Below are 13,776 nucleotides of genomic sequence, written 5' to 3' on the forward strand. Positions count from 1 at the left end.
ACTAACAAGTTTAGGGCAGACCAAAGAGCGCCTTTCACCGAGTTGATGGTACTACAGGCACAGTCAACGTTTGTCTCAGTATGTGTCCATGACTCTGGAGTCACATGTAAGTTGTAACATAAGATGGCAGATTTTAGGAATTTGAGTGGATAGCTATCATGGTCAACATTACTGAGACTAGCTTGATACTCCAAATTTGTTCATTGGATTTAAATTCCTCACAGCTATCCTGATGGGATTTGAACTCACGTTCCACAGAGAAATAGGCCGGGCCTTTGGGTTACAAGTCTAGTCATGACTTTACCACACTTTGGGATTGGTTAGCTTCGTTTGCTGGATGGTTTGCAAAGCAGTAGGATGCTAAAGGTGTAGTTTCAATTCTATACTGGCTGACATCACCATGAAAGTCCTTCTCAACTTTGCCTCAGACATGATGACCCTTGGGTTAAACTCACCACCAGTTGTGCATCTCTAACAAGAGAGCAGCTCCATGGGACTATGACCTTTACCATGTCACTGTAGTTCCATACTTCTGAAATGTCATCAGTAGTGTAAAGTCAGAAGTCAAATGACACCAGGTTATAGTCCAACAGGTTTATTTGAAATCACACGCTTTCGGATTGCTGCTCCTTTGTCAGGTGAGGACTTTATTTGATGAAGCAGCAACGCTCCAAAAGCCTGTGATTTCAAATAAACCTATTGGACGATAATCTGGTGTCATGTGACTTCTGATCATGTCCACCCCAGTCCAACACCGGCACATCCACATCATCACTGATGTAATGTAGGGGAACACAGTAACCCATTAATGCAAGCAAAGCTCCCATTACAGGCACTCAGATAATTACCAAATAATCTGTTTCTTGTGCTCAGGGTTAGCATATGTCAGTCAGACAGCCCAAAGGTGTCATCTACTCTTCGTCAAATGTGCATGTTTATGTTCACCTGAGCAGGCAGAATGGGCCTCAGTTTCATGCCCCTTTGAGAAAAATCTAATGTGGCATTCATGCGGCAATGTAAAATCCTGGATCAGGAAGCATCTTGGATCCTAAGGCAAGGCAGCTTGAGAGTGCGACTGTCAGAGGAGAGGGCCAAACAATCAGCCAGTAAGTGCTCTTGATCCGATGTGAGATACAGAATGGTGATCCAGTGCTGTTGGGGACTGTGAGACGGTGCAACGAGGAGAACGAGGGAAACAGAGGAAAACCACCGAGGCCATTAGCTGCAATTTTCATCGATAAAGAGGGTGGATTTGCAGGGCGCGGTCTCCCCAAAAACACTGGGAGAAAGCCAGGAATTCCACCTAATAGCAAAAGAATTTAGCCTCCACTGTTATTTGGAATTAATAATCCAGAACTGGTCTAATCAAAACCGGATCAGCAGAGAGATCAGATAAACATCTCTCAAATCACAAAGGTCAATGGGTAACTGTTGAGATGTTAGTCATCGCTGGTTCACAATGCTTAAGTGTGGTCCCATAACAGTGTCTGTGGGGTTACCTTTGCCACACGGACTGTCAAGGGTCAAGGAGAAAGTTGAAGATAGGTTGCCGATTCAAAAGAAAGATCAACAGCCAGTTGGAGTTCGCATTGCCTGTTGCGGGCAGCCTCATGTAAATCTTTGCTGCCGAGGCCCTAAATTGCCCCAAGTATCATTCACCCATTCTTTCAATGGTCACTGATTGAAATAGTCTCCCAGTATTCGTAACACCACAGTATTCATCCTTGAGTTCAAACTCGACCAGAACTTGTGCCTCTCTACCTCTGCAACTTCATTCAGCATTCCAACCTCCAATGCCTTAGTACTCCTCCAACTTCACATCTTCAATTATTATTTACATTGTCAGCTGTTTCTTTGGCCCAGCGTGTCTTTAAAATACAAATTGTTAATATGCTGGGTGAGCATATTATTGATGTTCTTTTTTTTAAACCATGATAGACATACTGCTAATCCTAACCTGATGAAGGGCTTTTGCCCGAAACATCGAATTTCCCGCTCCTCGGATGCTATCTGACCTGCTGTGCTTTTCCAGCACTACTCTAATCTTGAATGTGATCTCCAACATCTGCAGTCCTCACTTTCACCTAATCCTAACCAGTTAAATTCACACTGCTCTTGCTAAAATATGCAACTTTATTCATACTCCTAGTTTGTAACTTTGGAGATTCAGAAGTCAGTGTCATAGAACTGACATTCCAGAGGTTTAGTGTAGCCCTCGTTATCCCAGTGACAGTCACAGAAATCTGTCGGTCTTTTTCATTCTGTTCAGAGGAAAGGTCACTGGACCCGAAACGTTAACTCTGATTTCTCTCCACAGGTGCTGCCAGACTTGCTGAGCTTTTCCAGTAATTTTTGCTTTTCTTTCAGATTTGCTGCATCCACAGTTCTTTCGGTTTTCATTTAATCTTTTTCATTTTTTTGGAGCTGTCGCAACAGCCTGTCCAGACTTGCACACAGAGATAGTGTTCAAACGTTCTGTGAGACTGTTCCAGCTGAGCCAAATGTAACTGCTCAATTAAAGCTATAGACAGGCAGGAGGCTGGAAGAACACAGCAAGCCAGGCAGCATCAGGAGGTGGAGAGGTCGACATTATGGGTGTATCCCTTTTTCGGGACTGGGGGTGGGTGTAGGGGGGAGCTGCAGATAAAGGGGGTGGCAGGGACAGGGTAGTGAAGTGGGGAAGACAGGCAGAGGGTACGACCTGGTTGGTCAATGGGAGGAATGAATCTGGTTGGCGGCAGGGAGAGTGGGAGTGAGAGGAAGGGGCTGGGAAGTATGTCGGGGAATGGGAAGGGAGGTTATTTGAACTTGGAGACCTCTCAATGTTGAGTCCTCTGGGCTGTAGGCCACCCAGGCAGAAGATGAGTTTTGTTCTTCCAATTTACAGTTTGGTTTGATGTGGCAATGGAGCAAGCCAAGGATGGTTATGTTGGAAAGGGAGTGGGAAGGGGAATTAAAATGGGGGGCGACTGGGAGGTCTGGTCGGCCCCTGTGGGCCTGGCTGAGATGCTCGGAGAACTGTTACCAAAGTTTATTCTCAGTTGCCCCGATGTAGAGAAGATCGGGGAGCACCCGATGAAGTAAACTAGGTTGGAGGAGAGGCAGGTGAACCTCTGTCTTATCTGGAAGGACTGTTTGGGGCCCTGGAAGGAGGTGAGGGGGATGGTGTACCTGCAGGTTTTGCATCTTTTCCGGTTGCAGGGCAAGGTACCTGGGGGTTTGGGAGGGGTGGGGCGGTGGTGGGAGCGGAGGAGGTGGTGGGTGTGGTTGGTGGGGAGAGTGGTACAAACCATGAACTGTCAAAGGAAATTGTCCTCATGGAAGGCAGAGAGGCGGGGAAGATGCTCTTGGTGGTGGGGTCTAGTTGGGGTTGGTGGAAGTGTTTAAGGATGATGAGTTGGATGCAGAGACTAGTGGTGTGGCAGGTAAGGTCAAGGAGGACTCTGTCTTTATTGTGTTGGGGGCGACATTTAGAGCAGTGGAACAAGGCATGGAGATAGTGCAGTGGAGGGCTGTCTGGATGGCAGAGGGGAGAAAAGCACATTGTTCAAATTAGGTGGACATCTGGGATGCTTTCTACACACTGGACAACACTTGCTTTATCCATTCTTAGGACGTGGGTATCACCAGGCAAGTCAACATTTAATACCCATCCCTATTGGCCTGAAAAAGGTGGTAGTGAGCTACTATATTGAACTGCTGCAGTTCTATAGAGTCCACTGACTGGACAGACATTACTCTGATATTTCCCTGGTCTCTTTTCCTCATTAATTGCAGCTTACTCTCCGTAAAACAATGCCATTGCATTTAGCACTGCTTTAGATTTGTGTCTCCGTGGATAGCATCCTGGTTTCTGCATCAGATGACTATGGGTTCAAAAGCAAGTTTGATAATGCCCGTTCGGTACTGAGGGAATGCTGCACTGTCAGAGGTGCTGACCTTCAGATATGAATTTAAAAATCAAAGATCTCAAAGTATTCTTTCAAGAGAGGGGAGTTCTCCCACTGTCCTAGTCAATATTTCTCCCTCAACTCATAACATATTATCTGATTGGTGTTTCATTGCTAGTTGTGGGATTTATTGTGTGTGAATTAGCTACTACCATTACAACAATAACCCTGATTCAAAAATAATTAACTGTAAAAGCACTTTGGAACATCCTGTGGTCTTGAAAGACACAATACAAATGCAAAATCTTTCTTTTTTGCCCCCATTGCTCCTTCTCCTGAAGATTTGTATCATCCTGGGAATGGTGACACGAGTCAGTGTCTAGTCTTTAGCTATCAGTTCTTGTGCTGCTGTCTGCTGCAATGGTGCTTTTCTGGATGTGGCCAATACTGTGTTGGCCAAGCCATCTGGTTCAAACCGAGCAGTTCAGCTGCAGAGTTGGCTGCTGTACTGATCTTGACAATTGAACAGTTCAAGGAAAAATTAAATTCCAAGTGCATGCATGTCTTTGTGAGTTTGAGAATGATTTTGTAACTTCGTGTCTGATGGAGAGTGTGCGAGTGTGTGTGTGCGTGTGTGTCTGTGCACGTGAATGCGCATGTGTGACTGGATATGTCAAACTGTTCACTTGATGAAGTCTCTGCTGGCCAGCTATTAGCCTTGTTCTGATGTCAACGTGACTAACAGTCTCCAACTCAGCTTCAACAAACAAGCACAAAAGCTGATGAGATTTTTCGACTATGGGTGTGATGGTCTAGTTGATATTATTTGATTTGAATTCTCCTGTCAACTTTTATTTGTTTTTGTTTTAAATGTTTTGAGTCATTGTAACATAGAGAGGCCAATTGGCCCATCACATTCAATGTCAACCCAGTTAATCCGTTGACCTGCTCAAACCCCGTAGCCCTGCAAATTTATTTTGCTTCAGTTCCCAGCCAATTTCTTTCTTAATAATTGATTATATCTGCTTCCACCACCCTCACAGCTGGCAAGTTTATGACTAATTGCTGCATAATAAGGCTCTTTCCCATAGCTGTCCCAGCAACTCTGGCCCCTAACATTAAATAAACATGCCCAAAATATTGACTCTCTTGCTTCCTCAGATGCTGCCTGACCTGCTGTGCTTTCCCAGTGCCACACCTTTTGACTCTGATCTCCAGCATCTGCAGGCCTCACTTTCTCCTATTAAATAAATATTGTGTAATCCTTGAATAATCAATTAATGGTAGCAATTTTTCCTTGTCTACCCTATCTAAACCTTTAATTGTCTTGTCCACCTGTATCAAATCTTCCCTCAATTTCCTTTCCTCAATCCCAGTTTCTCTAATCTAACCTCATTAACGAAAACCCCACATCCTTGAAACCGTTCTGATAAAACTTCTCAAGAACCCTCTCATTCATCTGAAAGTATGCTATTTAAGTCTGAAACAGAGATTCACATTGTAGTTCAATAAAAAACTGAGTCCAACTGTTAACATTTACATGCAGTCTGTAAAATCACTTTAGTACTGATGGCTTTAATGTGTGTTCAATCACACATGCTCACATCCATGAAACTATGCGCCCAGAAATATCAGTGTTCATCCTACTTATAAGCACCAGAGTTATAATGCATGAGATATTGGCCTTTTATGTTTGGGAATTGGATTCATTGCTGGGATAAAGGCGGTACAGTGGCTCAGTAGTTAGCACTATTGCCTGACAGCGCCAGGGACCTGGCTTCGATTCCGGCCTTAGGTGACTGTCTGTGTGGAATTCGCACATTCTCCTCGTGTCTGCATGTGTTTGCTCTGGTTTCCTCCCACAATCCAAAGATGTGCAGGTTCAGTGAGTTGCCCCCTAGTGCTAAATTGCCCCTAGTGTAGGTTATTAGTCAGGGTAAATGTAGGGGGGGGGGGGGGCGTGGGTTACTCTTCGGAAGGTTGCTGTGGATGTGTTGGGCAGAAGGGCCTGTTTCCACACTGAAGCAATTCTAATCATCCATAAAGGCTTCCTCAGGCTGACAGTAAGATCCACAGAACCATTGCACTGGAGAAAGTGCTTGTGTATGGGCTCCCAGTGATCTTCCATTCCAGAAAGCCAACTGATGAAGAATGCAATATGTGCACTGTTATGAGCTTTTATTCACACAGAGATATATCTCTTTACCCAACAACTATAACTTCAGGCCATTGTTATTCATAGGAGCAAAGTGAGTTCCCAATTAATGCCCACATAGTTAATCATATTGATTATCTTCATAAAATTAAGGTGCAATTGACAAATGCATTGTGGAAAGCCATGGTTTTGACTTTGTCACAGGTCTCGCTAGGTGCTGATCTAAGGTTGGGGCTGAGGGACAATGTTGGGGCAAAGTACAGAGGACACTTTACCATAGATCTGAATGCCCTGGGGAAAGGACATGGTGCTGACATTGAGGAATGGACGGTACTTTGGAGTGAATTTCAATGAGAAACCATTGCAGCAAGTTAATTTAATCACTGCCAGTGAAGACAATCATTCCTCATGGCAATTTTGAACACCAGGGCATTATTAAAATACAGCCAGAATGAGCAGGGCAATGAATAAAGTAAATTTCAGCCAAATGAGTAAAAATAGAAGCTCCTAGAGTGTGGAAAGGAAGTTTGTAATGACTGGGTGATTAGTTTTAGTAAAACTCGAGCACTGCGCAATTCAATGGGACTGGCAGCATGTTACAGTACAGATTCATAACTTGTTTTTCTAGTTTAGATTTAGTTTGGAGAGCTGTCTAACTGGCAAGTGTCCAGCACCTTGACATTAATTCAGTTATCTAGCACATTGCTGGCCGCTTCTGCAAAAAATATTTAGGGGAAAATGATTTTCCTTAACTCTGTCAAGTTGGATTATGAGCAAACCATGAACTATGAAGGAACAAATCATTTACCTTCACACAAGGTGTCTTTTTTATTAAAACAAAATTACATCTTCATGATGGAAGTGACCTGGAGGAAAGGCAAGAAGCCAGCAGACAGACAGATGCTTGAGCTCAGGATTTCCTCAGGTACTTGCCAACTCAGCAAGCTCGCATTCCATGAAAGCTTTTTGACTTCTAGACACAGCATGTATCTCCTTCCCTTCCTTATCCATGCTAATAGAACTGGCAGAAATATACCTTAATCCAGCACATGATGCTCCTTTCAGTCTGTTTACCCTGTTGGTAATCTGAGTGCCATTACTTGTCAGTGTCACATTTTGCAAAGGACCAAATTTGTTGCCTTTAATTGTGACTTTTAATTCATTATCACTGCTAAGAACAGTAGACTGGAAATGGTTGCCAGCTGTATTTTCACTTAGATGACGCTAGTGTCAAATTCATTCCCTCACCATTTGAAGAGCGAGGTTTGAACCTGACTGCATCCCAGACCAGACATGGTTTCATGAGGCAGGCGTGAAAGAAAGTGGAATTACAGATGTGGAAATTGGCAGTTTCAGAAGGCCAATCAGATGCTATCCTTGATTCAGCGAGAAGTTGATACAGAAGTAAGAATGTTATGCTTCAGTTAGACAGAGTAGTGGTGAGGCAACAGCTTGGATACTATTTATAGTTTTGGTTTTCCTATTGTAGGAATGATATAAATGCACTGGAAGCAGTTCAGGGGAATTTTATTAGATTGATACCTGAAATGAGCAGGTTCTCTTATGAGAAAAGGTTTGTCAAGTTTCTACTGCAGATTAGAGAAGGAGAAGTAACTTGATTGAAGTTTATAAAATCCTGAATGATCTTGACAAAGTGGATTTGGAGAGGATGTTTCCTCTTATGGGTGAGCTTAGAATTGGGGAACAATGTTTTAGAATTAGGGGTTTCCCTTTTAGGATAGATGTCAGTGTTGTGTGGGTCGTGAGACTTTGGAATTCTCTGCTTCAGAAGGTAGTGGAGATGCTTTGTTAAATATTTGTAAGGTGGAGGTAGAAAGATTCGTATCAGTCAAGGGAATGAATGGTACTGGGTAGGCGGGAATGTGGAATTCAAACAGATCAGCCATCACCTTATAGAATGACAGAATGTACTCAAAAGACCAAATGGACTATTTCAGCTCCTAGTTCTGACCTTTTTATATTCATACAATTGTGATACAACAATTTTGATTCTTGTTTTCCTGGAAGATGATTATTGTTGCCTTGCCATTACTTACTGCCCATCCCTAATTGCCACTGAGAAGCACTGACTGATGTTTTTGAATTGCTGCAGTCTGTATGTTATAAGTTCACCCTGCACCCATAGTGGTTTGTTGCAACTGGGTACTTTCAACTCAAGCACATTGCTATGGGTCTGGAGTCAAATGTAATCCAGACCAGGTGAGGGTAGCAGATTTCCTCCAGTGAATTGCATTAGTGAACCCAATGGGTTTTTACAGCAACCTTATATAGGTTATGTCAAAACCAATATTCATTGCAGTCCAGATGTATTAATTGATTTTAACTCTCTTCTGTTGCTGTGGTGGGATTTGAACTCATTGTCTCCAGAACAGTAATGGGGACTTCTGGATTACTGACCCAGTACCATTGCCACTGCTCTATCACTGGCTGTAGCAGAGAGGCACATGTAGTAGAAACTTTGTTTGACATTGATGAGGACACTGAGAGTACAAACAGCCTGGGACAACAGGTCCCTTTTATCTTCAGGGACTATGGTTGCTGTGCCAAATGATATTAATGGCAAGGCTAGGACTCTGTAACAATGGCTTCAGTCTTTCTGATGCAAGAAAGCCTGAGGTAATTGGATGTGAAAATACATCTGGAAACAGACACTAATAGATGTCCCTGAAGGGCAGATGCTATCTGGGTCTGAAACGGTTAATGCTGAGGAGTGTTTAAAGCACCACCAACTATGCATTTATAGACAGACCAGCTTCAACTCTTGGAGGAGGAGTAAACCCTAACATCTGGTCCTCCTCCTAATCCCAGTAACAATGTTCATCTGCTCAGGGTAATCTGTAAACTGGTCACTCACACAAAATGAACTACTTCTTGTTCAAAAGCCTGTTCTAGTTGGATCAGAAGTGGTTTTCCTCCACATTAGACCAAGCAGGTGTTGAAGATCCCTACTCTAAGAGAATGGTGGCAGCAAGTTTACCATAGATATTTCCCAATCAATCTGTTCAGGGATGTTATTACACACCTCTGGAGCAGGTAGGACTTCAATCAAAGTCTCCTGCCTCAGCTAGGGACATTGCTAATGCACCGCAAGAACACTCTCATGATCTGCAGATTTGCTTTAACTGCATATGCAGCAGATAAGACTGAGTGTTGCATTATAGACCCTCTGAGCTATACTTTGAACGTTGTTGTAGAGTCATAGAAAAAGTCATGGAAACAGACTCTTTGATCCAACTTGTCCGTGCCGACCTGATATTCTAAATTAATCTAGTCCCATTTGCCAGCATTTGGCTCATATCCCTCTAAAACCTTGTTACTGCCAGAAATTGCTACTGGAATCTCAATGTTAATGACAGACCATACTGTTATTTGGAAATACCGCAAAACTCAACTTTCTGGGCAACGTAAAGGAGACTTCACCTCAGATATTCTGTTCTTTGAATGGGGCTCCTTGACTCAAGAAAGCAATTGCTTGTCTTTCAAAGTTATTTATTTAAATCCAGGAACAGCTGCTGGTGAAACCTTGCATTTAGTTTACCTTGGGATTTCTGTCTGTCCAATTTTTAGATTCCATTTTTCCAATTGACATCTGTGTTTCAAATTATCGAATCATAAAGTCAGTGAATCCCTATTGGCAGTGAGAGAAGTCTTGGAACTCAAGCCAATGATTCACCCTGTGCCCAGTTGGTACCTCATCCTGTGCACCGCCCAGTATCTCATCACAGTGCCCGATGTATGACCTTCCCCACTTCGTTTTAAAACTTGGCAAGAAATGGCTTACCTTGTTCTCAAGGCTCAGAACTGGTCATGTAGAAGACGGCAAACACTAATATTGTGCTTCTTATATCCAACAGTTCCCTGTGACTCATTTAACATTGACACCAAGTGGCCAAGAATCATTCGGGGGTCAGCAGACACCCAGTTTGGATACACAGTGCAACAACACGAAGCGAATGGACAGAAATGGTAAGAACAAGAAGTGCTTAAGTTGCTACTAACGATACACTGTCAAATAGCATTGAATGTGGAGTTATCAGGGATGAACAGAGACTAGAAATGAACTGACACTGGCTGGGTAAGTGAACTGTGATTCCTGTAGCTACTCCTTTACAAAGTCAGAAAACTGGAATTAACACGAAAATATTGCCTTAAGAATTCTTGGTGTGATTCACATCAGGAGTATCTGTTCTCTGGTGATGCCCTCACTGGTGTGTCTGTCATCAGTGTCACACTTTCCACTTTCACATCTTTCCAGCAGCAAGAAGAACCTTTGTTTTGTGTCTGAGATGCCTGTGATATTCAGTAAAACTGTCCAAAAACAAATCGCCTTTGACAAACTGTTGGCAATGTCCTGGGTGCACAGCTTTTGAGAGCAAAGGACTTTGACTCCTTGACCCTGGGCTGAAGAGCTGAAAGCCTCCTGTTTTCACTCATCACACAGTCACCAGCCCCTTGACACATGGACTGGAGACACAAAACTGCACCAGTATTGTTTTAGATTGGCATCTGCAGCAAGGTGCGCCCAGCTTTGAACCGAACTTTGCACATTCAGTGCCCTCTTTTGAGCGGACCTCTCGAATGTTAATTCTGATCTCTCTCTGCGCCTTCTCTGCGACTGCAACACTGTATTCCGCACTCTGTTCTGTTCCCCGGATGCAATTTGTGTGGCACCATCTGTTTGTGTAACATGCAAAACAATACTTTTCACTGTGCCTAAGTGCATGTGACAACAATAATCAATCAATCAGTCCAAATCCTGGAGTTAAAAAGCAGCTGACTGGTTTTGAAGAGGATATGGGGGGCAGACAGAAAAGTGAAATTGGGGTAGAAGATCAGACTCAAGGAGCCAAATGGCCTACTGCTTGTGCTTCTTCCATTCTTAGGGCCTTGTTGAGGGGAAGGCAAACAGCTGGTACTGGTTAACCTAGGGGCAGTGTTGCTCAGAATAGAGGGGCATGTCTACATAAGGAGGAGGAAGCTTGCACCACACCTCATTAAGCTTTCAACTTTGTCAGAAGGTATATAATGGACAGAATGGGATTGAACTGTGCACTCACTGGGTTTTCCTTTTCACTAAATACTCTTGAGGAGCGGTAGATTTCTTTCACTAATGAGTGTTAGTGAACAGGACTTTTTGTTTTAAACATCAATCAGCAGTGGTTGCATCATCACCATGAGGCCAGTTTTTTAATCGCATGTTTGGATAAGAGGTGGTTTACTATGATGGGATTTGAAGCCTTGCACTCAGAATACCAACCTGAGGTTCAGGGTGACCAGTCCAGTAACATTACCACTACACCATCACCTCCTCTCAGCAATGTTCTGGCCCCAAAGCTCAAACTTCTCGACCATAACGAACAAGGCTCAAAATGAAACGTTGCCCTTTTATTTTCATAACGACAATATCATTCAACAGTTTGAAGGGAAACCAGCTGAACTCTTGCATTGATCCTTTGGTAACTGGAATGGAGTCCATCAGTATAAGACTGGAGCTCAGCTCTCGACTCTAACTCTTGCCAATGTCAGCCATGTGTCAGCTAATAAACAGCTTCTGATTGAGTGCAGAGAGATTTAGCCAAAATACAGAAGCTGCCTTCTTGGCAGGTGTGCTTGACAGAAGGATCCAACTTAATATGGATTGAGAATAGTCTAGTTGGCTCGTCAAATTTAATCCTTCTACCAGGCCCAGCGCAGTATACGCACTCATAGATTCAACTGTAGGAATTTCATCTCTCATGAGGGACTGAATAACTACATGGAAAAGAAAAATGAGATGAAGCTTTAAAACATACTCCTGGCTAACAGCCAGAGTCAGTGGTGCAGTGCTTAAGTGTTGGCTTTTTAATGAAATGGTTGATCCTTTGAGTCTTTCTCCTACATTTCCTACTGATTAATTTGGCCTTATTAACTAGGGATTAGGTACTCTAGAGGAGTGTATGAGCATGTTAAACTTAACTCCTTTTGCAGCAGTTGTCATAGTCTAGGGCAATGTAGGAGAAATCACCATTCCATAGATCACAGGCAATGGCAATAATTACCATTGAATTGCTGGGATTCGCAGATCAAAGGCCAGTGAGTGCAGAAAATTACCCAGAATTTACAGTTCAGGAACAGGCCATTTGGCCAAACTATTCTGTGATACTCTTGCTCCCCCCACCCCCCCAAATGCACCCACTTTCTCATGTTATATAATTTTCCTAAATAACTGACTTTTAACCAGAACTGGTTACGTTGCAGATGCAATTATATCACTGTCTTCAGTTTAATTTATTCAAAAAATGGTTGATAGGTTGAGAAGTATGAAGATAATTCATAGGAAATCTTTCAATGCTATGAAATTGACTTTTATGATGAATAATCCAGGACTCGGTTTCACAATCAGGCAAATATTATTCGATGGATTTCAAAGCATTTGATAATTAGATTAGATTAGATTAGATTACTTACAGTGTGGAAACAGGCCCTTCGGCCCAACAAGTCCACACCAACCAGCTGAAGCATAACTCACCCAGATCCATTCTCCTACATTTACCCTTCACCTAACACTATGGGCAATTTAGCATGGCCAATTCACCTAACCTGCACATTTTTGGATTGTGGGAGGAAACCGGAGCACCCGGAGGAAACCCACGCAGACACAGGGAGAATGTGCATTATGTCGCACATTTAACATTGAAAAGTTCCCCAAAGCTTTGCAGGGCAGGTCTTATCAAACAAACTTTATCATCAAGGCACATAATGTACTAGGATAGATAGAGACATAGAATCGTAGAGAGCACAGTACAGCACAGAAACAGACCCTTCAGTCCAACTCATCCAGGGGGAGTTATTTCACTCAAGATTCTTTTCTGTCAAAAAAACCTGACCTCAGCTTAAAACATAGACAGATTGGAAACAGCACCTCACACCTAAAGTGAATGGTCTAACCTGAGATATTGCATCTTATACATTGATGAACCCTTTAATTATCCAGGGGCAAAGACTTGAAAGGAATCTGGACTTTGCATTTCAATCAGCAGTCTTCCTCGTAACTGTTTAAAGGATTCAACAAGGGCAGCTAGTTTCAAAGTTGTTAACTTTTTGCTTATAAACACTGTGTCTTACACTTCTCTATCATGCCATGCCTGAAGAAGGAGCTGAGCTCCGAAAGCTTGCAATTTCAAGTAAACCTATTGGACCATAGCCTAGTGTCGTTTGATTTTTGACCTTGTCCACCCTAGTCCAACTCCGATATCTCCACTTTATGGTTCAAATATTCAATATTAATCTAGTCCCATTTGCCAGCATTACATGTTGTAATTGTATCCACCTCTATCACTTCCTCTGGCAGTTCATTCCATACATGCACCACCCTCTGTGTGAAAAAGATTCCCCAATAACTGAAAGTTTGGACAAAGGGGTGGTGTTTAAGTAGCAACTGAGAAGAGAAGAGACTGAGCTAGAGAGACAGAAAGGTGAAGAGAGGAAATTCCATAGTTCAGGGTCTTGGCAGCGCAAAGCAAATTTACAAAGGCTAGAATGATAAAAATTAAGGTTTGTATGCTTTTGTTTATTGTCAGAGTATTGAGTACAGGAGTTGGGAGGTCATATTGTGGCTTTACAGGTCATTGGTTCGGCCACTTTTGAAATATTGCGTGCAATTCTGGTCTTCTTCCAATCGGAATGATGGTGTGAATTTCGAAAGTGTTCAGAAAAGATTTACAGGAATGT

The 13,776-nt window shown here is 42.8% G+C and overlaps 1 protein-coding gene across 2 annotated transcripts in view; it reads left to right on the forward strand.

The window, feature by feature from the left end:
- The window catches only part of itga11a (integrin, alpha 11a), a 197,126-nt gene that overhangs the window by 15,243 nt on the left and 168,107 nt on the right, over positions 1–13,776 (forward strand). For both annotated transcript variants that reach the window (XM_072565257.1, XM_072565258.1), the window contains exon 2: positions 9,921–10,032. In XM_072565257.1, the coding sequence (XP_072421358.1) occupies positions 9,921–10,032 (112 nt within the window). The remainder of the gene's footprint in view (positions 1–9,920; positions 10,033–13,776) is intronic.

The sequence above is a fragment of the Chiloscyllium punctatum genome, chromosome 48, assembly GCF_047496795.1.
Source record: "Chiloscyllium punctatum isolate Juve2018m chromosome 48, sChiPun1.3, whole genome shotgun sequence".
Classification (NCBI taxonomy): domain Eukaryota; kingdom Metazoa; phylum Chordata; class Chondrichthyes; order Orectolobiformes; family Hemiscylliidae; genus Chiloscyllium; species Chiloscyllium punctatum.